The sequence below is a fragment of the Pantherophis guttatus genome, chromosome 2 (genome assembly GCF_059756535.1).
Source record: "Pantherophis guttatus breed Tessera chromosome 2, ASM5975653v1, whole genome shotgun sequence".
NCBI classification, from domain to species: Eukaryota; Metazoa; Chordata; class Lepidosauria; order Squamata; family Colubridae; genus Pantherophis; species Pantherophis guttatus.
The window spans coordinates 270,354,026-270,381,770 of NC_142064.1; the positions used below are offsets into that span (position 1 = coordinate 270,354,026).

At 47.3% G+C, this 27,745-nt stretch overlaps 2 protein-coding genes across 2 annotated transcripts in view; both read right to left on the reverse strand.

Annotated features, from left to right (window-relative positions):
• Positions 1-7,749, reverse strand: part of LOC117658632 (uncharacterized) — a 42,739-nt gene extending 34,990 nt beyond the window's left edge. The window contains exon 1 of the mRNA XM_087884302.1: positions 7,689-7,749. The gene's annotated coding sequence lies outside the window, so the exon portion shown is untranslated. The remainder of the gene's footprint in view (positions 1-7,688) is intronic.
• On the reverse strand, positions 1,480-27,745 carry LOC132711695 (uncharacterized). The gene is given in 4 exon segments (XM_087885257.1): positions 1,480-4,396; positions 5,067-5,119; positions 23,692-25,670; positions 27,173-27,745. Coding segments are annotated over 3 exon segments (3,789 nt in total). The 5' UTR covers positions 25,505-25,670; positions 27,173-27,745; the 3' UTR covers positions 1,480-2,473.

Consider the following 27,745-nt stretch of genomic DNA (forward strand, 5'->3'; position numbering starts at 1 on the left):
ATCCGATTAATAAGAGGCAAATTAAGACCACCAAGAAAGACAAGGGAGTACTAACGTGGGCAGGAAGCTGCCCCCGTTAGTAGTGCAGTTAACATTTGTATGACTGAGATTGTAATAGGAGGTTCTATAACTGCGATGGCGAATCTATGGCACGCGTGCCACAGGTGGCATGTGGAGCCATATCTGTGGGCACGTGACGGTTGCCCTAGTTTAGCTCCAGCGCGCCAGGTGATTTTCAGGCCTTCTGGGCCAACAGAAGTCACTAAACAGGCCGTTTCCAGCCCCCGGAGGGCCTCCGGTGGGTGGGGAAGGCTGTGTTCGCCCTCCCCAGTTCCTAAAAAGCCTCAGGAGCATGGGGAGGGCGAAAAATGAGTCTTCCAGTCTCTCAGGAAGTCAGAAAATGGGCCATTTCTGGCCTCCAGAGGGCCTCGGGGGGGTTGATTTTTTGCCCTCCCCAGGCTCCTAGAAAGCCTCTGGAGCCTGAGGAGGGTGAAAAACAGGCTTGCCGGGCCCACCATGCCATCGCGTGCCGGAAGCGTGGGAGGGTTGTTCACGGATGCATGGGGGGTGGGCACATTGAATTATGGGTGTGGACACGTGCACTTGTGACCCCCCCTGCGCTCCCCCCGCTTTTGGCACGCAATGGCAAAAAGGTTAGCCATCACTGCTCTATAACAAAGCAAAAAACAAACTGTAGTATTTAGACAGAGGTCGGTCGTATTCTTCATGTTCCTGTTCTAACAACTCTCAGTTTGTCATCTATAGGTAAGCCTCTTCTTATGACCACAATTGAGCCCAAAATTTCTGTTGTTGAGTGAAATACTTGTTAAGTGAGTTTTACCACAATTTACAACCTTTCTTGCCAGAAAGAAATTGTGAATCTGGTTTCTCCCTTAACTTTGCTTGTTAAGTGAGTTTTCCCCAATTTATGACCTTTCTTGCCACAGTGGTTCATTGCAGATGTTAAATTAGTAACACAGTTGTTAAGTGAATCTGACTTCTCCCTTAGCTTTGGTTGTGAAAAGGTCGCAAAAGGGGATCAGGTGACCCTGGAGCACTGCAGCGTTCAGAAATGTGAATCAGTGGTCAAGGATCTGAATTTTGATCACGTGACCATGGGGATGCTGAGAAATGGTCATAAGTAACATTTTCAGTGCCACTGTAACTTCGAAAGGTCACTAAATGAACTGTTTTTTGAGTCGACTACCTGTATGGACAAATTGATGGGGAAAAGCAATTCAAAGAAATGAGACAAAAAGTGTAAGACATCAGGATATTACATTTTATCCATTTATTGTGGTCAACTCTTTCTTTTCCATCAATGTTTCTTGTGCCGAGACCCACAAAGTCGTTTTTGGGCACTGCCTATGTTTCCATTGTCAAACTGAACCATTAAAAAAAGCCATACCCTTCCTGTTGCAATCATCCTGGTGGGCTCCTCATGAGTAGTCCAGATTAGAGAAAACACAAGGACAGGTGTTTCTCGGGATGAGAGAGCAAAGAACAAAACCCTGCCATCTCTTTTATTAGTAATCAAAATACAGCGTCATCAAAAGGCGTTATTATGGCTACACATCTCATATTACATGCACGAAGAAGAAAAGCATCCATATATTCTCCATATAGGTTTCACATTCTACAAATTACAGTAAATCACGTGAATTCTAGGAAAGCGATACTCAAGGTAAAAACAAAACTTAACTCTGGCTATGTTATCATATTTGGCTTCGCTCTCCTCTGCCAGCCGAGAGGCCAATCTCCCCGTTATCAGAGGTTACCTCAGTCCTCAGGAATGTTCTACAAGGCGATGTCTCTGCCTTGCAAACACAGCCTATGTTATGAACAAAGAGAGAACGAATAGGGCCCTTCAGTGATCATCCAGCTGAACCCGCCTTTTTCCTACTCAGATTATTTCGGTGCCAAGCTCCATACACGTGTCCAACCAGCTAGGCCGATCTACACATATACTGTGGCACCTGATTCCCACACTTCCTGTGTTAAAATCCTCTTATTTCTCAGCAACACCCACTCTTTCATCCAAAGCGATCCTAATCATCCTCTTTCTCTTTGGTCTTGAACAGTTTCAAATTAAACTCTTGGTTTTTCTCATGTATCTTCCTGTCATTGATTATTTGGTGCACCCCTTGTCCAGATAGGTATTGTTTAAAACAGAAACATCAGTCCAGTAATATAGTCACTTTTAATTATGGAACTTCTATAATCAATGACAATTGTATTTTTTTCCATTTTACTAGATCCTTTTCAATTTGATTCCATCCCTTTTCAGAATTATTTTGACATTGAATTTGTATTTTTTGTAACAATATCCAAATGTCTTACTTTTGTATCATTTCTCCTAAATCAGTTGTCCTCATCAATTCTATTTTGTCTTCCATTTTCCTATTTTGGAAACTGAATGTGATCTTTCTGATGTCTTGCTTTTGAGCAAAACATTACCAGACTCTATGCATCTCTATGGCTTCACTCGCGTATGGACCTTTTCATGCCTTGCAAGGTGTTGTTTTCGGGAAAAACCTTTCCCACACTCCACACACAGGTATGGCTTCTCCCCTGTGTGGATTCTCTGATGAGCCCGTAGTCGTGTTTCTGTGACAAAACTTTTCCCACATTCCCCACAATTATAGGGCCTCTCTCCTGTGTGCCCCTTCTGATGCCTCCGAAGTTCAGCAGACTCCACAAATGTTTTCTCACATTCTGGGCACTGATAGGGTCTTTCTCCAGTGTGAAGTTTCTGATGTCGAATTAGGTGTGACTTACAGCCAAAACATCTCCCACATTCTGGGCACTGATAGGGACTTTCTCCAGTGTGAAGTTTCTGATGTTGAATTAGGTGTTGCTTATAGCCAAAACTTCTGCCACATTCTGGGCATTGATAGGGTCTTTCTCCAGTGTGAAGTCTCTGATGTTGAATTAGGTGTGCCTTTCTGCCAAAACATCTCCCACATTCTGGGCACTTTTCATTTTTCTGCACACGCTTGAAAGGCTTCTCTCCTTTGTGAATCCTCTCATGTTTTCTAAGAGAATATTTGCAACGGAAAGTTTTCTCACACTCCGGACATTTATATTGCTTCTCTAAGTGGATTCTCTGATGCATCACAAGTGTACCTTTCCGGGTAAAAGATTTCTCACACACTGAGCATTTGTGGCGTTTCTCACCCGTATGAGTTTGGCAGTGAATTCTAAGGGTTGATGAATGAGCAAATGCTTTCCCACATTCTAAACATTTGAAGTTTTTTTCCCCTCTGTGAACATTCTCATGATTTCTGAGGATTTGTATTGTACGGAAAAATGCTCCACACTCGATGCACATATAGGGCTTCACCCCTGTATGGATACTCTGATGTTCAGAAAGATTAGACTTTCTGGAAAAACATTTATCACAATCCTTACATTTATATAGTTTTTCTCCCGTGTGCGTCCTTTGGTGTCTTCGAAGTTCAGACGACTCCACAAATCTTTTCTCACATTCTGGGCACTCATAGGGTCTTTCTCCGGTGTGAATTCTCTGATGTTTCAGCAGGCAAGACTTGCTGGAAAAACACTTCCCACATTCTAGGCACGTTTTGCTTTGCTTCTTTATGTGTGTTTTATTGTGTTTGCAAAGAGATGAGCTCCGAGTGAAACATTTTCCACACACGAAGCATTTATAAGGACTCTGCCTTGTGTGATTTTTCTCATGTTTTCTAAATAATTGTTTATTACGGAAAGATTCCCCACACTCCAGACATTGATAGGGTTTCCCTCTGGCGTGGATTTGCTGATGTTTAAGCAGCTCTGAGTTTTGGGGAAAGCACAGCCCACATTGCACACACTTGCAGGGCTTCTCTTCAGTCGGGCTGTTCTGAGGCCTAGAAAGACGCCGTCTCTCAGGAAATCTTCCCCAGCGCTTCCAGGATTTCTGGGATCTCTTCACCTGGTGGATTCGTTGATGGGCTCCAAGGTCCGAGCCTTTAGCAAAACGCTCCCCACACTCTCCGCATTTGTAAGGCTTCAGTCCAGGGTGGCTCCGGAGATGTTTGGCAAAGCTCCACATTCCAGGAAAGGAGTTCCCACATAGAAAACACAGGTGGGATCCATTCTCTGTGTGCAGCTTCTGGTGGATCAAAAGGAGGGACCGGTGACCAAAGGATTTCCCGCATGCCGAGCATTTTGAATGTCTCCGCTGATTTCTCTGAGTGGAGTTTTGGCCACATTGTTCCCCCCTCTGCATAGTTTCCAGGGGCTGCTCACTTCCAGGGCTTTCTATCAAAGGAAACTCTAACAAGAAGAACTTTGGCCAAAAGGTTGGAAGATGGGCAGGAGGATGGGCTCCAGCATGAGTCCGAAAGCTGAGAAGATGAAACCTCTGGTCCCCGTGACTGACCCAGATTGGATCCTGCAATCAGAACTTTGTCCAAAGGGTTTCCTGGTGGCACCTGCAGGATGAAGATTAAAGAAGAGAAGGAGAGAGGAAGATTTAGTTTCTTTGGCTCTCCAAATAGCTGAAATAATAGCTGGAAGACTATATTCCCTCCCCCAGAATCAAAGCAATGCTAGGATCCTCCCTGTGGAGCTGGCCTTCCCTTCCCTTCCCTTTTCTTAGCATGATGAGAGGGATGGCTGACAGACTCCCTGTTGCCCCCCATTTGTCTGCCTGAACTGGAGATGATCCCTGCCTTTTCCCTTTTGTCCTGTGTTTGGGACTATGATGCTACATGACGTGAGACAAACTGCAAAGACCCCCATAGGATTTATATGTGCCAGGTAGATCTAATTGTGTACAGAGTACAACCCATGTAGGTATTTATGGACACTGTTCTTTGAGCCACCACAGATTGACTATGTCTCCCTCCTAGATTGGCTTGCTATTGTTGCTTTATAGTTTAGGGAGGATGCAAATACATTGATTGGGGCCAGCAATGCAGTTTGAACACAATAGGGAACAAACAGGTTCCATTTAAAAAAATTAACTCTATATATTGTTAGTATTTTCAGTGGTTCAGCCAGGACACATGCAAGCCTATCATTTTTAGAAGAAAACAACAACTGAGAGCAATGTATCCTACTTCACTCTGATGAAGCCCCTCTGGGACTGAACAATCACTGTCATGTTCTCCCCCTAGAAGGGAATATGCAGTCACCCACGAAAGAGCAGCCTTCAATAGTTTCTAAAAAAGAGGCCACACCCAGCATTTCTGCAACAGGATGAAAACATCCCAGAATTTTCTAGGGAAAGAAAGTGAGTTTCAGTGACAGGCGATTCAATTCTTAGGGGAAGAGAAACTATAGTCTGCAGAGGAGATAGTCAATCTAGGCAGGTATGTTATCTCCCTGAAGCAAAAATCAAAGATGCAGCAGAAATAATCAAAGCCATGGAGTACTACCCCTTTCTTCTCCTGCATGTGGAGACCAATGATACAACAATGAATCTGAAAGAACGGATGTGATTTCCATTTTCAAGAAAGGAAGAAAAAAAAAAAAGAGATCCAGGAAACTACAAACCAATCAGCCTAACATCAATACCTGGGAAGATACAGGAAAAGATAATAAAAAAACAGATCCGCAAATATCTAGAAGCAAAGTTATAATTAAAAGCCATTATGGGTTTGTTAAAACCAGATCATTTCAAATGAATCTTATTTCGTTCTTTGACAAGAATGGTTAGTCTAAGGTAGAGAAAAGAAGGATTGGGGGTGACATGATAGGAGTATTTGACGGGCTGCAAAAAAAGAAGAGGAGGTCAACCTATTGTCCAAACCACTTGAGGGCAGGACAAGAAACAATGGATGGAAACAAATCAAGGAGAGAAGCAACCTCTATTACGGAGAAACGTCCTACCAGCGAGGACAATTAATCAGCGTAAAAACTGGAGCAAAGAATGGACAGTAACCCGTCTGAAATGGTATAGGGCAGGTGTTGACAACCTGAGGATCCAGAGCTGCATACGGCCCTTTCGTCCCTCCGCTGTGGCTCCCTGTTGGGTGATCCCACCACTGGCTGGTCCCACCCCTTGCCTTCCCCTCCCAGTCCCCCCAAAGGAGTCTTTCAGGGTTGAACGCTGAGAGGCACGGATTTCCTCTGCCTTCTGCGTTCCCAACCCGAGCTGAAGCGAAACAAATGGGCCAGGGTACCCGTCCTTTCTAAGCAGCCCCTCCGTGCCCGCTTGCAAACTCCGCTGTGGGAGGCTCCAAATGTTTGGTTCACACCAGTGGTGGGTTGCCCCCGGTTCGCACCGGTTCTATAGAACTGGTAATAAAACTGGCGGGAGGCTCAACCCACCGACACCGACGTCATCAAAATGCTTCTGCGCATGCGTGGCCCCATTGCAAACTGGTAGTAAAGGTAAGTAGAACCCACCCCTGGTTCACACGTCCCTCCCTGCCAGTGCCATGGTGGCGGGGGCAGGGAAGGTGTGCGTGCCCTGCCTGCTCCGCTCTCGCCGGCCAGAAGTGGGACTCTGTGCTGCCACCTTCCAGATGGAGAGCCACGTTTATTTGCTTGCTGGCCGCCTCCAAGGAGGGAGCTGCTCTCAGGCCGCCAGGGCCCCCACCATGGATCCAGGTTGGAGTTGCCTTATTTTGCATGGATCTTCAATGCTTGGCTTTACCTGCCACAGCCCAAGTGGTTGGATTCACACAACATGTGAAACTGGGCAGGAGAGCGTGGATAGATGGATGGGGGAAGGGAGGGAGGGATAGATGGATAGATAGACAGGCAACAGATAGATGAGACAGAGAAAGAGAGAGAGAGACAGAGACAGAGAGAAAAAGAGAGACAGAGAGAAAAAGATAGAGATATGCAGGGAGAGAGAGAGAGAAAGAGAGAGACACACACACACACAGACAGACAGACAGAAAGACAGAGATACCCATTCCCCTCAGAAATCACCAGGAGCCACAAAAGCTGGGTATGCATGGCTGGGGTGATGGGCTGTTTTCTACAATAAAGCAAGGTCATGCGCACACTTGAAAGTAAACCAGGAAGCCAGTAATTGGGCAGTTTGTCTGGCAATATGCACTTGTAAAGCTTGTAACAATTCTGGGTGGTTAGAAGGCTGAGAAAAGTAACAAGGAGTTAGGCAACTTGCAGACCTCAGCTCAAAGACAGGAGTAGAGATGGCCTGCAGCCAATAAAAACGTGCCTTAGATAACTCCCGAGGCTTCCATTAGCCAAGGCTTAGGAACTGGTCCCTTCCTGCCCTATTCTGAGGGACAAAACCCACCAACCAGGGGCTGCCACATCACAGCCTCCTTCAGAGCAAAACTAGGCAAATAATGGATTTTTTTCCTACTCAGCTTTGCAGAAAGAAAAGTAAAGAATTGAAATAGTAACATAAAAGCAAAGAACATCAACTCTTCTCCATTTAGGTGACAGGGAAAGAAAGTGGATCTTTTCTCCCTTGGGAGGAAATGAGCTCAATTCAAGCAATAAAGAAAACCCTCCACCCCCGATTGAAGGGAGGAGGCGGCTGTTTCCTGCATGGACCCCATAATCCCCCCTGAGACCCTGGAAAGAGAAGCCCCGCCCTTTGCCCTCCGTGGGGCGGGGCTTCCTCTCCCCCCCCCTTTGCCCAGAGGCTCCCCGTCCAGCCCCGCCTCCACCCGGGACCCTCCTGGCACCCCTGGCTCAGCGGGCACTCAGCGGGGCGACCTTCCTCCGGGCAGCCCCAGGGAGAGCGGGAGCCCCACCTGCCCGGAGCGGGGCCGAGGAGCAGCCTTGACGGACAGCCAAGAATTCGCCCAAAACGCCGCAAGTGGGGAAACCACAGAGAGGGTAGGAAGAATGACAGGAGGTTCCTAGAGAGGCCCCACGGAGGCTTCTCCCCGCCTTTTCCGGACCCGTTTCTTTCCTGAAAGAGGGGGAGACGCTCTAGCCAGTCTTTCCTCTCCTCCCCAGGGAAGCGGCTGCAGTTTCGGGGTTCGAGAGTCGCCCTCCGTTTCCCCCTCGGAGGGCGCTGGGCGAGCCGCCTCTTTCCTGGCCGGGCGGAGTCCAGAGAGGTCGGGAGTCGTTCCCTTCCTTCCCTCTCTTCCCCTCCCAGGATTGGGAAGAGGCGACCGGGGATCCTCGCTCCCTGCTTCCCCAGAAGCTTGGGGGGACTTGGACGCGGGAGAGGCTACAATTTCCCCCTTTTGTGCCCTTCGGGGGATCAGGAAACACCGTCCCATAAGCTTTGCTTTCATGGTGGTTTGCTGACTGTGGGTAACTGGTCGGTTTGTATAACTTTCAAGCCCCGAATGAGCAAACCTTCAGAAGAAGAGTTGGGAGGGAGCTCTGAGGTCATCTAGCCCAACCCCCTGCCTTAGCAAGTGATCTTACTACCCCATCCCAGACAAGGGACTTCTTCTGAAAACCCTCCACTGATGGAGCACCCACCACTTTTGGAGGGAAGCCGTTGCCCTGGTTAATGGTTCTCTCAGGAAATTCTCCTTAGTTCTGGGCTGGATAATCCCCTAGACTAGAGTATTTTCCAGCCATTGCTTCTTGTTCTGCCTTCAGGTGCTTTGGAGCATAGGTTGTCCCCCTCTTCTTTGTGACAGCTTCTCAGATTTTGGAAGTCTGCCATCCTGTCACTCCTGCTCCTTCTCTTCGTTCAACAAGACATAATCAGTTCCTGCAACCTTTCCTCTTATGCTGTAGCCTCCACTCCCCTACTTATCTTTCCTGTTCTTCCCTGCACCCTTACTAGTCTCAACATCTTATTTGTATTGTGATACAAAATGTACAAAATTCCAAGGATGAACCCAATTTAGCCCAATCTGGAATGTTTAAACCACTTCATGAATAAACGGTTTGAAACGCTTGGAGGTTTGCAAAGAAATTAAAATTAGTTGTGACATTTCAACAAAACATCTCCACATTCTTTTGAATTCACCTTGTATTTATTTATTTATTTGTTTGTTCAATGTGTTTGTGAAACATGAACAAGGAAACAAGTACAAGTATAAACATAAACATGAACAATGGAAGCAAATACAGGTAAAATGGGAGCAGCAAGACAGGGATGGTAGGCACGCAGGTGTACTTATGCACACTCCTTTTACAGACCTCTTAGGAATGGGGTGAGGTCCACAGTAGACAGTTTGTGGCTGAAGCTGTGAGGGTTGGAGGCTGTAACAATGGAGTCAGGTAGGGCATTCCAGGCATTGACCACTCTGTTGCTGGAATCATATTTTTTGCAGTCAAGTTTGAAGCAGTTTACCTTGAGTTTGTATCGATTATTGTATCGTGTATTATTGTGATTGAAGCTGAAGAAGTCATTGATCAGGTAAGACATTATAGCAGCCAATTTTATGTACAGTGCTTAGATCACACCACAGTCGTTCCAGTTCCAGATTGTCCAGGCCCAGGATTTCTAGCCTGGTGGCATAGTGAATTCTATTGTGAGTAGAGGAGCGCAGTACTCTTCCTATGAAATACTTCTGGACCTGCTCGATTGTGTTAATGTCCAATATACAATAGGGATTCCAAGCAGGTGAATGGTATTCAATAATTGGTCTGGCAAAGGTTTTATATGCTCTAGTTCAGTGGTCCCCAACCTTTTTATCGCCGCGGCCCGCTGAGCGCACGCAGGGGTGGGGGCACAGCCCAGGAGCTTTTGCGTACGGCCCATTGTGCACGGCCCAGGAGCTTTTGTGCACGGCCCAGGAGCCTTTGCGCTGCAGCGTTCATGTCCCCGGCCGCTGCGCGGCCCGGTGCCAGGTATTCCACGGCCCGGCACCGGTCCGCGGACCGGGGGTTGGGGACCACTGCTCTAGTTAACAATACAATGTTACCGGAAGAGAAGCTTCGCAAAATTAAGTTAACGTCTGTTAATGTTTTTTTGGCAATGCTGTTACAGTGAGCTCTGGGTCTGAGATTGTTAGAAATGAGTAGTCCTAGGTCCTTGACAAAGTGACGGTCGTCTGCAAGATCAGTACTGCCTAACTTGTATTTGGTGTTCTGATTTTTTTTTTGCCAATGTGTAGGACAGAGCATTTATTCATCGAGATTTGGAGTTGCCAATTATGCGACCAGACACATAGTTGAGGTCGCTTTGCAGTATGGCAGCATTGTCAGTGGTATTAAATAATTTTACGTCATCAGCAAAGAGGAAACAGCTGCTTTTAATTTGATTGCACAGATTGTTGATGTAAAGCAGAATGAGTGTGGGTCCTAAGATGCTGCCTTGGGGGTTGTTAGTTGCAAAGTCATGTCCGACCCATCGCAACCCCATAGACAATGTTCCTCCAGGCCTTCCTTTCCTTTCTGTTCTCCAAGCCTTCCTGTCCTGCCTTGGGGGACACCCCTGTTAACTGATGCCGGATTTGATAGAGCCCTCCCTATTTTGACTATTTCTTGCCTGATGGACAGGAACGCAGCTATCCACTTGTGCAGGTATCCGGACATGCCGTAAGAACTTAGTTTTGACAGTAGTTTGTTGTGCACCACTGAAACAAAGTCTTTTAAAAATTCTATGTAAACTAGCTGGATACCCATGCTTCGCTACGAAACAATGTGATTGTCTTGATAAATTGACATTTTTAGCTTGAAACATAATGAGTAGTTACAATCGGCCTCTCCCCTTCTCTCCCTCAGCCTTGCCCCACAGAAGCTTCCCCTATCCTATCCCCTTCTCTCCCTCAGCCTTGACCTATAGAAACATCTCCTATTCTACCCCCTTCTCTCCCTCAGCCTTGCCCTACAGAAGCTTCCCCTATCCTATCCCCTTCTCTCCCTCAGCCTTGCCCCACAGAAGCTTCCCCTATCCTATCCCCTTCTCTCCCTCAGCCTTGCCCCACAGAAGCTTCCCCTATCCTATCCCCTTCTCTCTCTCTCCCTCAGCCTTGCCCCACAGAAGCTCCCCTATCCTATCCCCTTCTCTCCCTCAGCCTTGCCCCACAGAAGCTTCCCCTATCCTATCCCCTTCTCTCCCTCAGCCTTGCCCCACAGAAGCTCCCCTTTCCTATCCCCTTCTCTCCCTCAGCCTTGCCCCACAGAAGCTCCCCTTTCCTATCCCCTTCTCTCCCTCAGCCTTGCCCTACAGAAGCTTCCCCTATCCTATCCCCTTCTCTCCCTCAGCCTTGCCCCACAGAAGCTTCCCCTATCCTATCCCCTTCTCTCTCTCTCCCTCAGCCTTGCCCCACAGAAGCTCCCCTATCCTATCCCCTTCTCTCCCTCAGCCTTGCCCCACAGAAGCTTCCCCTATCCTATCCCCTTCTCTCCCTCAGCCTTGCCCCACAGAAGCTCCCCTTTCCTATCCCCTTCTCTCCCTCAGCCTTGCCCCACAGAAGCTTCCCCTATCCTATCCCCTTCTCTCCCTCAGCCTTGCCCCACAGAAGCTCCCCTATCCTATCCCCTTCTCTCTCTCTCCCTCAGCCTTGCCCCACAGAAGCTCCCCTATCCTATCCCCTTCTCTCCCTCAGCCTTGCCCCACAGAAGCTTCCCCTATCCTATCCCCTTCTCTCCCTCAGCCTTGCCCCACAGAAGCTCCCCTTTCCTATCCCCTTCTCTCCCTCAGCCTTGCCCCACAGAAGCTTCCCCTATCCTATCCCCTTCTCTCCCTCAGCCTTGCCCCACAGAAGCTTCCCCTATCCTATCCCCTTCTCTCTCTCTCCCTCAGCCTTGCCCCACAGAAGCTCCCCTATCCTATCCCCTTCTCTCCCTCAGCCTTGCCCCACAGAAGCTTCCCCTATCCTATCCCCTTCTCTCCCTCAGCCTTGCCCCACAGAAGCTCCCCTTTCCTATCCCCTTCTCTCCCTCAGCCTTGCCCCACAGAAGCTTCCCCTATCCTATCCCCTTCTCTCCCTCAGCCTTGCCCCACAGAAGCTCCCCTATCCTATCCCCTTCTCTCCCTCAGCCTTGCCCCACAGAAGCTCCCCTATCCTATCCCCTTCTCTCCCTCAGCCTTGCCCCACAGAAGGTCCCCTATCCTATCCCCTTCTCTCCCTCAGCCTTGCCCCACAGAAGCTCCCCTATCCTATCCCCTTCTCTCCCTCAGCCTTGCCCCACAGAAGCTTCCCCTATCCTATCCCCTTCTCTCCCTCAGCCTTGCCCCACAGAAGCTCCCCTATCCTATCCCCTTCTCTCCCTCAGCCTTGTCCTACAGAAGCTTCCCCTATCCTATCCCCTTCTCTCCCTCAGCCTTGCCCCACAGAAACATCTCCTATCCTACCCCCTTCTCTCCCTCAGCCTTGCCCCACAGAAGCTCCCCTATCCTATATCCTTCTCTCCCTCAGCCTTGCCCCACAGAAGCTTCCCCTATCCTATATCCTTCTCTCCCTCAGCCTTGCCCCACAGAAGCTTCCCCTATCCTATCCCCTTCTCTCCCTCAGCCCCACAGAAACATCTTCTATCCTACCCCCTTCTCTCCCTCAGCCTTGACCCATAGAAATGTCTCCTATCCTATATCCTTCTCTCCCTCAGCCTTGCCCTACAGAAGCTTCCCCTATCCTATCCCCTTCTCTCCCTCAGCCCCACAGAATCATCTCCTATCCTACCCCCTTCTCTCCCTCAGCCTTGACCCATAGAAATGTCTCCTATCCTATCCCCTTCTCTCCCTCAGCCTTGCCCCACAGAAGCTTCCCCTATCCTATCCCCTTCTCTCCCTCAGCCTTGTCCTACAGAAGCTTCCCCTATCCTATCCCCTTCTCTCCCTCAGCCTTGTCCTACAGAAGCTTCCCCTATCCTATCCCCTTCTCTCCCTCAGCCTTGCCCCACAGAAACATCTCCTATCCTACCCCCTTCTCTCCCTCAGCCTTGCCCCACAGAAGCTCCCCTATCCTATATCCTTCTCTCCCTCAGCCTTGCCCCACAGAAGCTTCCCCTATCCTATCCCCTTCTCTCCCTCAGCCTTGCCCCACAGAAGCTTCCCCTATCCTATCCCCTTCTCTCCCTCAGCCTTGACCTATAGAAATGTCTCCTATCCTATATCCTTCTCTCCCTCAGCCTTGCCCCACAGAAGCTTCCCCTATCCTATCCCCTTCTTTCCCTCAGCCCCACAGAAACATCTCCTATCCTACCCCCTTCTCTCCCTCAGCCTTGCCCCACAGAAACGTCTCCTATCCCCTTCTCTCCCTCAGCCTTGCCCCACAGAAGCTTCCCCTATCCTATCCCCTTCTCTCCCTCAGCCTTGCCCCACAGAAGCTTCCCCTATCCTATATCCTTCTCTCCCTCAGCGCTGCCCCACAGAAGCTTCCCCTATCCTATCCCCTTCTCTCCCTCAGCCTTGCCCCACAGAAGCTTCCCCTATCCTATCCCGTTCTCTCCCTCAGCCTTGACCTATAGAAATGTCTCCTATCCTATATCCTTCTCTCCCTCAGCCTTGACCCATAGAAATGTCTCCTATCCTATCCCCTTCTCTCCCTCAGCCTTGCCCCACAGAAGCTTCCCCTATCCTATATCCTTCTCTCCCTCAGCGCTGCCCCACAGAAGCTTCCCCTATCCTATCCCCTTCTCTCCCTCAGCCTTGCCCCACAGAAGCTTCCCCTATCCTATCCCGTTCTCTCCCTCAGCCTTGACCCATAGAAATGTCTCCTATCCTACCCCCTTCTCTCCCTCAGCCTTGACCCATAGAAATGTCTCCTATCCTATCCCCTTCTCTCCCTCAGCCTTGCCCCACAGAAGCTTCCCCTATCCTATCCCCTTCTCTCCCTCAGCCCCACAGAAACATCTTCTATCCTACCCCCTTCTCTCCCTCAGCCTTGACCCATAGAAATGTCTCCTATCCTATATCCTTCTCTCCCTCAGCCTTGCCCCACAGAAGCTTCCCCTATCCTATCCCCTTCTCTCCCTCAGCCCCACAGAATCATCTCCTATCCTACCCCCTTCTCTCCCTCAGCCTTGACCCATAGAAATGTCTCCTATCCTATCCCCTTCTCTCCCTCAGCCTTGCCCCACAGAAGCTTCCCCCATCCTATCCCCTTCTCTCCCTCAGCCTTGTCCTACAGAAGCTTCCCCTATCCTATCCCCTTCTCTCCCTCAGCCTTGTCCTACAGAAGCTTCCCCTATCCTATCCCCTTCTCTCCCTCAGCCTTGCCCCACAGAAACATCTCCTATCCTACCCCCTTCTCTCCCTCAGCCTTGCCCCACAGAAGCTCCCCTATCCTATATCCTTCTCTCCCTCAGCCTTGCCCCACAGAAGCTTCCCCTATCCTATCCCCTTCTCTCCCTCAGCCTTGCCCCACAGAAGCTTCCCCTATCCTATCCCCTTCTCTCCCTCAGCCTTGACCTATAGAAATGTCTCCTATCCTATATCCTTCTCTCCCTCAGCCTTGCCCCACAGAAGCTTCCCCTATCCTATCCCCTTCTTTCCCTCAGCCCCACAGAAACATCTCCTATCCTACCCCCTTCTCTCCCTCAGCCTTGCCCCACAGAAACGTCTCCTATCCTATCCCCTTCTCTCCCTCAGCCTTGCCCCACAGAAGCTTCCCCTATCCTATCCCCTTCTCTCCCTCAGCCTTGCCCCACAGAAGCTTCCCCTATCCTATCCCCTTCTTTCCCTCAGCCTTGCCCCACAGAAGCTTCCCCTATCCTATCCCCTTCTCTCCCTCAGCCTTGCCCCACAGAAGCTTCCCCTATCCTATCCCCTTCTCTCCCTCAGCCTTGCCCCACAGAAGCTTCCCCTATCCTATCCCCTTCTCTCCCTCAGCCTTGACCTATAGAAATGTCTCCTATCCTATATCCTTCTCTCCCTCAGCCTTGCCCCACAGAAGCTTCCCCTATCCTATCCCCTTCTTTCCCTCAGCCCCACAGAAACATCTCCTATCCTACCCCCTTCTCTCCCTCAGCCTTGCCCCACAGAAACGTCTCCTATCCTATCCCCTTCTCTCCCTCAGCCTTGCCCCACAGAAGCTTCCCCTATCCTATCCCCTTCTCTCCCTCAGCCTTGCCCCACAGAAGCTTCCCCTATCCTATCCCCTTCTCTCCCTCAGCCTTGCCCCACAGAAGCTTCCCCTATCCTATCCCCTTCTTTCCCTCAGCCTTGCCCCACAGAAGCTTCCCCTATCCTATCCCCTTCTCTCCCTCAGCCCCACAGAAACATCTCCTATCCTACCCCCTTCTCTCCCTCAGCCTTGCCCCACAGAAACATCTCCTATCCTATCCCCTTCTCTCCCTCAGCCTTGCCCCACAGAAGCTTCCCCTATCCTATCCCCTTCTCTCCCTCAGCCTTGTCCTACAGAAGCTTCCCCTATCCTATCCCCTTCTCTCCCTCAGCCTTGACCCATAGAAATGTCTCCTATCCTATATCCTTCTCTCCCTCAGGCTTTCTAGCCCCTTCTCTCCCTCAGGCTTCCTATCCCCTTCTCTCCCTCAGGCTTGCCCCACAGAAGCCTGTCCTATGCTATCCCGTTCTCTCTAGAGTTATTTTCATGTTGGGAGGGGGAGTAGAATGTCTAACTAATTAGCATCAGAGCGTGTTATAATAATATAGGAAATACTAATGATCTGATAGTCATTTCGAAAAATCCTTTCTTAGTGAGCACCTAGATGCCAAGAGGAACATACGTGCCAAATTTCAAGTGTGTAGGCTTTACGGTTCTGGAGATTTCGTGATTACAGCATGAGTGGTTTTCACTTTTATATATATAGACTACATCTACTGCTGTACCTTAATCAAGATGTGTAGCCCAGATGTTTTTACAGTGTAGGAGTTGCAGATTACAGGACAATTTTTTTTCTAAAACCAAACTGCTTGTCAGATAGCAGGTTGTTTGTCTCTAGGTGGCGGGTGATGGATTGATTTATAATTGATTCCGTGACTTTACAGGTGATGCAACACAGGGAGATTGCTCTGTAATTTTCGACTAGACTAGGGTCCCCCTTTTTAAAGATTGGTATAATCATGGCTAGTGACCATAGGTGGGCAGGGAGCTGGCTTGAAAAGATACCTCATAGATTGTGCATAGTGGCTCAGCTAGGGGCAGTAGCAAGCTTTTTCAAGAAGTAGGCACATAGTCCATCGGGGCCAGTAGATAGAGATGGCTTTAGGTCAGGGGTCAGCAACCTGCGGCTCCAGAGCGGCATGCAGCTCTTTGGACCCACTGTTGTGGCTCCCTGTCAGGTGATCCCACCACTGGCTGGTCCCGCCCCTCACCCTCCCCTCCCAACCACTCCTTGCCTGGCCTGAGAAGGTAAGGGTGACAGTGGAGGATGGAGAAATGTCCAGGGCACAGAAAGAAACATACAGAGAGAGGGGGAGAGAGAAAGAGAGACATAAGAGAGATACAGAGAGAGGGAGAGTGGGTGGGAGAGGGAGGGAGGGCGGAGAGAGATATGTCAAAAGGATTTTGTGGTTCCTGGTATTTTTTAACAACTGATTTTCTGCCCTAATGACCGGCTGGCTAGGCGTGGCTAGGAGGAGTCATGTGACTGGTGGAAGTGAGTGACATCGAGTTGGCCATGCTCACCAAGGTTTTGTGGCTCCCGGTGTTTTCTGTGGGAAACGGGTCCAAATCAGGGGTGAAATGCTCCCGGTTCGGACTGGATCGCCTGATCCGGTAGCGATAGCGGCGGATGGTTCGGAGAACTGGTAGCAAAAATCCCTGCCCCCTCCCCCCATGCCCAGCTGAGCTGCGCGATCATCAGAGGCTTCTTTTTTTATTTTTAAAAGCATTTTTTCTACAACCTCTTGGGCGAAAAAATGCTTTTAAAAGTAAAAAAAAAAAAAAAAGCCTCTGACAATAGTCAGAGGTTTTTAAAAGCATTTTTTTTACCACCTCTTCAGCCGAAGAGATTGTAGAAAAAATGCTTTTAAAAGTTAAAAGAAAAAAAAAAGCCTCTGACAATAGTCAGAGGCTTTTAAAAGCATTTTTTTTACCACCTCTTCAGCCGAAGAGGTTGTAGAAAAAATGGTTTTAAAAGTTAAAAGAAAAAAGTTGGCCAAGCCCACCCAGTCACATTCCCCACCACCACCAAGCTACGCCCATAGAACCAGTAGTAACAAATTTAACAAATTTCACCACTGGTCCAAATGGCTCTCTGAGTATTTAAGGTTGCAGACGCCTACTTTAGGTTTTGTAGTGCCATTTCAACATTATCTACTGTAAAATCAATGTAAAGCAAATTGCTACAATTGGTTATGGTGCGACCTAGAAGTGAGGGACAGTGGCCATTGCTGTCAACAAAGACTGAACTGGAGAACCTATTGAAAAGGTTGGCCTCATCTTTACAGTCGTCCCCTTTAGACCCTTTTAACGGTGGGATCGTTTTCGAGTCTTTAAGTTTTGTGTTAACAAAATTATAGAAGGCTCTGGTGGACTTCGAGTTTTAACAGCACTTCCTTCTGTCTGCAATAGTGGTTGGAACATTCACCCTTTATCTGGCAGCATAAGGCTTCGTAGTGGCTTTTAAAGTTAGGTACAGGGCCAGTTTTGTTTTCTCACCGAAGAGATTTTTTTTCTTCGATTGAAACTTACTTATTGCTACTGGTAATTTGCTTCTTTTAGCTTCAGAGGTCATTTTTGGTACGTATAGATTAATGATTCTATTGGTACAGAGTAAAAAAATGTCATAATAGTCACCTGCAGTTTTACAACCTGTGAACAGAAGGTGCCAATCAAGGGATGTGAGGTCGGCAGCTATGAGATTATAGTTGGCTTTTTTAAAGTTATAATTTGAAGTGCCGTCATTATGACCCTGTTTGCAAGGACACAAATTGAGACAAAAATCTATCATGCTGCGATCGCTGTTGGAAAATGGTTCTTTAACTTATAAACCATAAATTGAATTTAAGTATTACAGAAGATGAGATCTAAGCAATTGTTGAGCCTAGGGATGTCTGTTACCAACTGGTCCAGCCCCAGAATCATAACAGCATTGTAAATGGTTACATGTACAGGTTCAGTTATACATTCGTTTAGGGTCCAATTAATAAGAGGCAAATTAAGACCACCAAGAAAGAAAAGGGGGTGCAGGCAGGAATCTGCCCACGTTAGTAGTACAATTAACTTATTCCTATCAGTGAGATCGTAATCGGAGGCTCTATAACAAAGCAAAAAAACAAATTGTAGTATTTAGAGACAGCTCAGTCGTATTCTCCGTGTTCCTGTTCTAACAACTCTCAGTTTGTCATCTATAGGTAGTCCTCTTCTTACGACCACAATTGAGCCCAAAATCTCTGTTGTTAAGTGCAATATTTGTTAAGTGAGTTTTCCACAATTTACGACCTTTCTTGCCACAGTGGTTCACTGCAGATGTTAAATTAGTAACACGGTTGTTAAGTGAATCTGGCTTCTCCCTTAACTTTGCTTGTGAAAAGGTTGTAAAAGGGGATCAGGTGACCCTGGAGCACTGCAACCGTCAGAAATGTGAGTCAGTAGTCAAGGAACTGAATTTTGATCATGTGACCATGGGGATGCTGAGAAATGGTCATAAGTCACTTTTTTCAGTGCCACTGTAACTCCAAACGGTCATTAAATGAGCTGTTTTTTGAGTCGACTATCTGTATTGACAAATTGATGGGGAAAAGCAATTCAAGGAAAGGAGACAAAAAGTATAAGACATCAGGATATTACACTGTATCCATTTATTGTGGTCTACTCTTTCTTTTCCATCAAATGCTTCTTGTGCTGAGACATTGTTTTTGGGCACTGTCTATGTTTCCATTGTTTGTTTATTTATTTATTTCGAATTTATATACCGCACCTTCTCCCAAGGGACTCAGGGCGGTGTACAGCCAGCTAAAAACATACAATACAAACATTAAAAACAATTAAAAGGATATATATTAATTTGGCCCCAATTTAAAATGACAAACCAGTTAAAAATGTTTAAAAATATGTTATGTTAAGCCAGCCCGGCTTGCTGGAAAAAGAAAGTTTTAAGGGCACGGCGGAAGGCACTGAGGTCTTCAATTCTCCTTATCTCTAGGGGCAGCTGATTCCAGAGGGTAGGTGCCCCCACAGAGAAGGCTCTCCCCCTGGGGGTCACCAGCCTACATTGTTTGGCTGATGGCACCCCGAGAGGGCCCTCTCTGTGGGAGCGCACAGGTCGGTGGGAGGTCATCGGTAGCAGCAGGCGGTCTCGAAGATAACTAGGTCCTATGCCATGCAGCGCTTTAAAGGTGGTGACCAACACCTTGAAGCGCAACCGGAAGACCACTGGGAGCCAGTGCAGCTCACACAGGAGCGGTGTTATGTGGGAGCGCCAGGCAGCTCCCGTAATTACCCACGCGGCTGCATTCTGGACCAGTTGAAGCCTCCGGGTGCTCCTCAAGGGGAGCCCCATGTAGAGAGCGTTGCAGTAGTCCAGGCGCGAGGTGATGAGGGCATGAATGACTGTGCACAGGGAATCCCAATCAAGAAAGGGCCGCAACTGGCAGATCAGGCAAACCTGACAAAAGGTCCCCCTGGCTACAGCCGTCAGATGTTCCTCTAAAGACAGCTGCGTATCCAGGAGGACACCCAGATTGCGTGCCCTCTCCAGGGGGCCAAAGACTCGCCCCCGATAGTCAGTGATGGAGTCAACTGACTATATCGGGATGCCGGGAACCACAGCAACTCAGTCTTGGAAGGGTTGAGCTTGAGCCTGTTCCTCCCCATCCAGATCCGCACAGCCTCCAGGCACTGGGACATCACTTCAAGGGCATCATTGGAGTGGCCTGGGGTGGAAATGTACAGCTGGATGTCGTCAGCGTACTGATGGTACTTCACCCCAAAGCCACGGATGATCTCACCCAGCGGCTTCAAATAAATGTTGAACAGAAGGGGCGAGAGTGTCACTGCGTTTTTATATTTACCAGCTCTATTATTTTTGAACTCTAAGACTCACCGTAGATTGCCAAGTCCTTATCTCTGATGCTACCGCGCATGTCCATCCACCCACATTCCTTCACACACTCTTCTTCCTTTGTTCTCCTGCCAGAGAAGTCCGGCAGGAGACCTCGTTGCCAAGATGTAATTATATTAGATAGTGAGATGTTTTATTTTTCTTTATAACAAATAAATGAGTTTTCTTAGAAGATATGTCTTCGGGTTTGTTTTCTTAAAGTATTGCTCGCAAGGAAAGGTCTCGAACCATCCCCTCAATTAAGGTGCGATTATCCCAGGATGGGATTAATCATCACCCTGACACCTGGTAGCAGAGGATGGTTTGAGACGGAGCAGATGGACGGTTAAACTTATGGCTTTTTCCTTGCTTGTTACTTTGATAAAACCTCTAGGCTAATTAGCTAGATGATTATTTTTTGCGACTGAGGAACGCTAATTAATCTGTCTGCTAAGATGCCGAAAAATAAGAAAAAAGGAAAAATGAAACTAAAACTACTCTTCGTAAATGATTTGATTGATCTTTCCAACGAAGAGGAGGCAGGAAAAAGGTTTTCAGACTTCCAGCCCCTTGCTTCAGCCACACGCCTGGAACAAGAAGCAGTGGGAGAAGAAACGGACGGAGATAACAGAAAAATTGCTTTTGAAGATAACGAGCTACAACTAAGGTCAGTAGCGTTTTCTTCTGAATTTGCAAGCTCTAAAATAGTCCTCCCAGAACCTTCTGAATTTGTAACGCTTGGTGCAAGGCCAAAGTTTTCACAAACTGCCGAGCATATCTCCTCCCACGCAGAGAGAGAAATAATTCATCATTCTCCTCGCACCCTTGAGCTCACCCTGGATGAGCTGGCTATAAAAGCCTATCATGACTGTATAAAATTTTATGAACATGAGCTATCCCAGGCAAAAATGGATTTATTTATGCTTGAGCAAGGAGAGAGCAAGCCTCGTGACTTAAAATTCTCTAAAAGCGCCATTTTGGCTTCTCCTTCAGAGCCAAAGACACTCCCCCTGGTGGATTTTGTGTCAGGCCAATCAGAACAGAGAGCAGTGCACACGTCACACAAAGTCCTCCCTTCTGAGATTACATATGCCACGAAGGCACAGAAATTATCTGAGCTGCCCGAAACTAAAGGTGCAGCACCATCTTTGGCGAAAGTAATTTACTAGAGAAAGCTGAAAGGCAACGCAGTCTACATGGACATTTTAAAGTATTGCAGCAGACTTTAGCAAACATGTCCTTAACTCATTCAGATATTCAGGCTGCAATGCCACAAGTGTCTCCACAGGCCCAAACTTCAGCACCCCCTGGTGGTGCTGGTGTCCTTTTAGATGGAATACAACAAAGCTTAATGCAGCAAAGGCAAATGACTGCGTCTCCAGCAGGTCATGCTAATATTGCAGCTCAAATGCAACAGCCCCAAGCTCAAGCACAAATGGCAGCTGGAGTACAGCAGATTCCAGTGCAGCAGCCGCAGCCAGCATTTTTACCGGCACAGCCAGCGTACCAAATGCATGTTCCTCACCAGGCATTTTCTGTTGCTCCACTAGCTGGTGAGTCCAAATTAAAGATGTCAGGACAGAATTATAAGGCCTGGGTCAGTGAGATTGGATTGTTACTTCGCAGAGAAGGCACTCACTGTATGATTTTTAATCCTCCTGCTCAGCCATGGACTCCTGCAATAAGAGACTTAGAGACTAGAGCTTGCACAACATTATTGATGTCCATGGATACTGAACTGCAGGTCACCTTTCCGCCTAATGCTACAGCCCAACAAATTTGGGCCCAATTGGAAAATTGCTACAGGCCGGTTTCAATTGAATCTTCATGTTTACTCATGTCTGAGTTCCATGGTTCGAGATTGAAACCTGGTGAACGAATTGGAGGACATTTAACCAAACTGAAAGGAATCAGAACAGAATTGAGAAAGAGGCTATAATATTGATGATATTCAAATGATCAGCATTATTATTAACTCATTGAATTATGAATGGAAAGATGCCATTACAAAAATTAACCAAGTGCCTATTGCTCAACGCACAGTGGACCATGTGTGCAAACTTTTAATTGAAGAAGAAGCACTCATGTTAGCCACGCCACATTTGAGAGGACCACCTGCATCAAGAGCTCCAGCGAGGCGTCCCTTCCGAGGAAGAGCCTTCGTTCCAAGGATGCCAAGATGCTACATCTGTGATCGTGTGGGACATGCCACCCGGGATTGTCCCCAACGAGTTCCAGCTCCCGTCTCGTACCAGCCCAGAGGAACAGATTCCAGAGGAGGCAGAGGCAGAGGCGGAAGACAAGGTCGTCGTGGTCCCCGGTGTGCTGTTACAGATAGTGAGTTGTGGTGAGTTAGTTACCTTAAGAATTAAGAGCTGTCTCCTTAAGAGATTGCATTGTGGGAGATGTAGTGAGAGATTGCATTATGGGAAATGTAGTCCATGACATGTGACCTTATCTATGTGTCTGATTGGCCACTGAGGTGCTCTGCCGGGATTTTAGGACAAAGACCTGGCCATATGTTGAATTACCTCAGAAGAGAGAACATGCTTTCTGAACAGGGAGTCAGAACTACCATCCTTTTATGCTAGGAAATGGGACAGATTATGAAATATGGATGCACCTCACCTGGACTCACTATGATTGTAAGTCTTATGTGTTCAAGGATTCCCAAATAAATATAATCTGCATGAAAACCTGTTTGCTAGAGTTTATCTGCCTGTTCCCAGTGGAGCCAGATGCCTGGGGAAACAGAACAGTAAAAGGATGTAGATGCCTGACCCCCTCCCTTTCTTTCGGAGCATTGATGGACATTCTGTTTGAGTGAAAATGCATCTCTTCTCTGCACACAACTTATAAAAGGACTTTGTTTGCATCTAATTGAGACCTTTGCTTAGCCACGAAAGTGACAAAACTTGCTTTCCTTCTCTTTGAGTGAAGTATTCTGCTCAGCGGTAAAAGACAGAAAGAGAAAGACAATTCTTGTGCTAGCTAAGAAGATTGCCCTGCCATAAAGAGGCCCAGGGGTTGCATGTTTGAATCATCTTTGGCAGTAAAAGGACAGAAAGAGAAAGACAATTCTTGGGCTAGCTAAGAAGATTGCCCTGCCATAAAGGGGCCTAGGGCTGCATGTTTCAATCACCTTTGCAAAGTTTGTGTGTATGTTGTTTTAGAAGTTTACTTCGTCAGTAAAACGAAAAGCCTTATTTTAACACAAAGTAATCCGAGCCACCTTAGCTCTTTGGAGATTGAATTTTATTTCAATTGAATCTTTGGACCGAGACCTTCTTTAATAATAACCGCCACCCCCCCCTCCCCTCCCCTGGGCCCTCGGCTGATGGAACGCTCTGAAGCCTGGTGGGCACATCTCAACCAGGGGGACCCCTCCCTCCGGGCCCTTGTTGAAGCTGAACCATAAAAAAGCCATACCATTTCTATTTTAAAATCCTCTTTTCTCAGCAATACCCACTTTTTCATCCAAAGCAAACAGGCTGCAAAGTACAATTTTTAATTAGGAAATCCTAATTGTCCTCTTTCTCTTTGGTCTTGAACAGTTTTAAATTAAATTCTTGGTTTTTCTCCTGCCATAGAAACTTAGATATATCTTCCTGTCATTGTTTATGTGATGCACCCATTCTCCGGATAAGTATTGTTTAAAATAGAAACATCAATCTAGTAATATAGTCGCTTTTAATTATAGAACTTCTATAATCAATGACAATTGTATTTTTTTCCCATTTTACTAGATCCTTTTCAATTTGATTCCATCCCTTTTCAGAATTATTTTGACATTGAATTTGTATTTTTTGTAACAATATCCAAATGTCTTACTTTTGTATCATTTCTCCTAAATCACTTTTCCTCATCAATTCTATTTTGTCTTCCATTTTCCTATTTTGGAAACTGAATGTGATTTTTCTGATGTCTTGCTTTTGAGCAAAACATTACCACACTCTATGCATCTCTATGGCTTCACCCGAGTATGGATTTTTTGATGCTTTCCAAGGTGTTGTTTTTGGGAAAAACCTTTCCCACACTCCACACACAGGTATGGCTTCTCCCCTGTGTGGATTCTCTGATGAACCCGAAGCAGTGTTGCTGTGAGAAAACTTTTTCCACATTCCCCACATTTATAGGGCCTCTCTCCTGTGTGCCCCTTCTGATGTCTCCGAAGTTCAGCAGACTCCACAAATGTTTTCTCACATTCTGGGCACTGATAGGGTCTTTCTCCAGTGTGAAGTTTCTGATGTCGAATTAGGTGTTGCTTATAGCCAAAACATCTCCCACATTCTGGGCACTGATAGGGACTTTCTCCGGTGTGAAGACTCTGATGTTGAATTAGGTGTGCCTTTCTGCCAAAACATCTCCCACATTCTGGGCACTTTTCATTTTTCTGCACACGCTTGAAAGGCTTCTCTCCTTTGTGAATCCTCTCATGTTTTCTAAGAGAATATTTGCAACGGAAAGTTTTCTCACACTCTGGACATTTATATTGCTTCTCTAAGTGGATTCTCTGATGTATCGCAAGTGTACCTTTCCGGCTGAAAGATTTCTCACACACTGAGCATTTGTGGAGTTTCTCACCCGTATGAGTTTGCCAGTGCATTCTAAGGGATGATGAATGAGTAAATGCTTTCCCACATTCTAAACATTTGAAGTTTTTTTCCCCTCTGTGAACATTCTCATGCCTTCTGAGGTTTTCTTTTGCACGGAAAAATGTTCCACACTCGATGCACATATAGGGCTTCACCCCTGTATGGATACTCTGATGTCGAAAAAGACCTTCCTTAAAAAAAAAACATTTATCACAATCCTTACATTTATATAGTTTTTCTCCCGTGTGCGTCCTTTGGTGGCTCCGAAGTTTAGAAGAACTGACAAATCGTTTCTCACATTCTGGGCATTGATAGGGTCTGTCCCCAGTGTGAAGTCTCTGATGTTGAATTAGGGTTGACTTTCTGCCAAAACATCTCCCACATTCTGGACACTCATGGGGTCTTTCCCCAGTGTGAATTCTCTGATGTTTCAGCAGGCATGATTTGCTGGAAAAACACTTCCCACATTCTAGACACGTTTTGCTTTGCTTCTTTGTGTGTGTTTTATTGTGTTTGCAAAGAGTTGAGCTCCGAGTGAAAAATTTCCCACACTCTAAGCATTTATAAGGACTCTGCCTTGTGTGACTTTTCTCATGTTTTCTAAATAATTGTTTATAACGGAAAGATTTCCCACACTCCAGACATTGATAAGGTTTCCCTCTGGTGTGGATTTGCTGATGTTTAAGTAGCTGTGAGTTTTGGGGAAAGCACAGCCCACATTGCACACACTTGCAGGGCTTCTCTTCAGTCGGGCTGTTCTGAGGCCTAGAAAGACGCCATCTCTCAGGAAATCTTCCCCAGCGCTTCCAGGATTCCTGAGATCTCTTTCCCTGGTGGATTCGCTGATGGGCTCCAAGGTCTGAGCCTTTAGCAAAACGCTCCCCACACTCTCCGCATTTGTAAGGCTTCAGTCCAGGGTGGCTCCGGAGATGTTTGGCAAAGCTCCACAGTCCAGGAAAGGAGTTCCCACAAAGGAAACACAGGTGGGATCCATTCCCCTTATGCAGCGTCCGGTGGATCAAAAGGAGGGACCGGTGAGCAAAGGATTTCCCACACTCGGAGCATCTGGAGAGTTTCTCCTGATTCCTCTGAGGAGACCTTTGGACAAAGTGTTCCCCCCTCTGCGTAGTTTCCAGGGGCTGCTCACTTCCAGGGCTTTCCATCATGGGAAACTCGAACAAGCAGAACTTTGGCCAAAAGGTTGGAAGATGGGCAGGAGGATGGGCTCCAGCATGAATCCAAAAACTGAGAAGATGAAACCTCTGGTCCCGGTGAGTGACCCAGATTGGGTCCTGCAAGCAGAACTTTGTCCAAAGGGTTTCTTGGTGGCACCTGCAGGATGAAGATAAAAGAAGAAAAGGAGAGAGGAAGATTTAGTTTCTTTGGCTCTCCAAATAGCTGAAATAATAGCTGGAAGAATATATTCCCTCCCCCAGAATCAAAGCAATGCTGGGATCCCCCCTGTGGAGCTGGCCTTCCCTTCCCTTCCCTTTTCTTAGCATGATGAGAGGGATGGCTGACAGACTCCCTGCAGGCATTTGTCTGCCTGAACTGGGGATGATCCCTGCCTTTTCCTTTTTGCCCTGTGTTCGGGACGGTGATGCTACATGAAGTGAGACGAACTGCAAAGAGCCCCCATAGGATTTATATGTGCCAGGTAGATCTACTTGTGTACAGAGTACAACCCATGTAGGTATTCATGGACACTGTTCTTTGGGCCAGCACAAATTGAATATGTCTCCCTCCAAGATTGGCTTCCTATTGTTGCTTTATAGTTTAGGGAGGATGCAAATACATTGATTGGGGCCAGCAATGCAGTTTGAACACAATAGGGAACAAACAGGTTCCATTTCAAAAAATTGACCCTATATATGAACCTAAAGAGGAAGACCGATGGAAGAGCAGCCTTCAATAGTTTCTAAAAAAGAGGCCAAACAGAGCAGATAGTCAATCTAGGCAGGTATGTTATTTCCCTGAAGCAAAAATCAAAGATGCAGCAGAAATTCTTCTCCTGCACATGGAGACCAAAGACACAACAATGAATCTGAAAAGAGCGGATGTGGTTCCCATTTTCAAGAAAGGAAGGAAAAAAAGAGACCATGGAAACTACAAACCAATCAGCCCAAACTCAATATCTGGGAAGATCCTGGAAAAGATAATAAAAACACAGATCTGCTAACATCTAGAAGCAAAGTTATAATTAAAAGCCATTATGGGTTTGTTAAAAAGAGATCATGCCAAAGCAATCTTATTTCGTTCTTTGACAAAAATGGTTAGTCTAAGGTAGAGAAAAGAAGGATTGGGGGTGACATGATTGCTATTCCAGTATTTGAGAGGCTGTCAAAAAAGAAGAGGAGGTCAACCTATTCTCCAAAGCACCTGACAAGAAACAATCAATGGAAACAAATCAAGGAGAGAAGCAACCTGGAACTAAGGAGAAACTTCCTAAGAGTGAGGACAATTAATCAGTGTAACAACTGGCCTTCCGAAGTTGTGGCTGCTCCAACACTGGAGGCTTTAAAGAAAAGAATGCACAGCAACCCGTCTGAAATGGTATAGGACAGTTGTCGACAACCCCTGGCTCTGGCTCTTTTGTCCCTCCGCTGTGGCTCCCTGTTGAGGGTTCCCACCGCTGGCCGGCCCCACCCCTTACCTTCCCCTCCCAGTCCCCCCACAGGAGTCTTTGAGGGTGAACGCTGAGAGGCACAAATGGGCCAGGGTACCCCTCCTTGCTAAGGAGCCCCGCTGAGCCCGCTTGCAAACTCCGCTGAGGGCGGCTCCAAATGTTCGGTTCTTGCGTTCCTCCCAGCCATCGCTGCCTGCTCTGCTCTCACCAGCTGGAGGTGGGGCTCTGTGTTGGTGCCTTCCAGATGGAGAGCCACGTTTGTTTGCTTGCTGGCCGCCTCCAAGGAGGGAGCTGCCCTCAGGCCACCAGGGCCCCCACCATGCAGGGAGAGAGGGAAAGGAAAGGGGATTATTTCCCCAGCAGGATCCATGTTAGAGTTGCCTTATTTTGCATGGATCTTCAATGCTTGGCTTTACCTGCCACAGCCCAAGTGGTTGGATTCACACAATATGTGAAGCTGGGCAGGAGAGCATGGAGAGAAGGATGGCTAGACAGACAAAAGACAGATGAGACAGTGAGACACAGAGAGAGACAGGCAGAGATACCCATTCCCTACAGAAAACACCAAGAGCCACAAAAGCTGGGTATGCATGGCTGGGGTGATGGGCTGTTTTCTACAATAAAGCAAGGTCATGCGCACACTTGAAAGTAAATCAGGAAGCCAGTAATTGGGCAGTTTGTCTGGCAATATGCAGTTGTAAAGCTGGTAACAATTCTGGGTGGTTAGAAGGCTGAGAAAAGTAACAAGGAGTTAGGCAACTTGCAGACCTCAGCTCAAAGA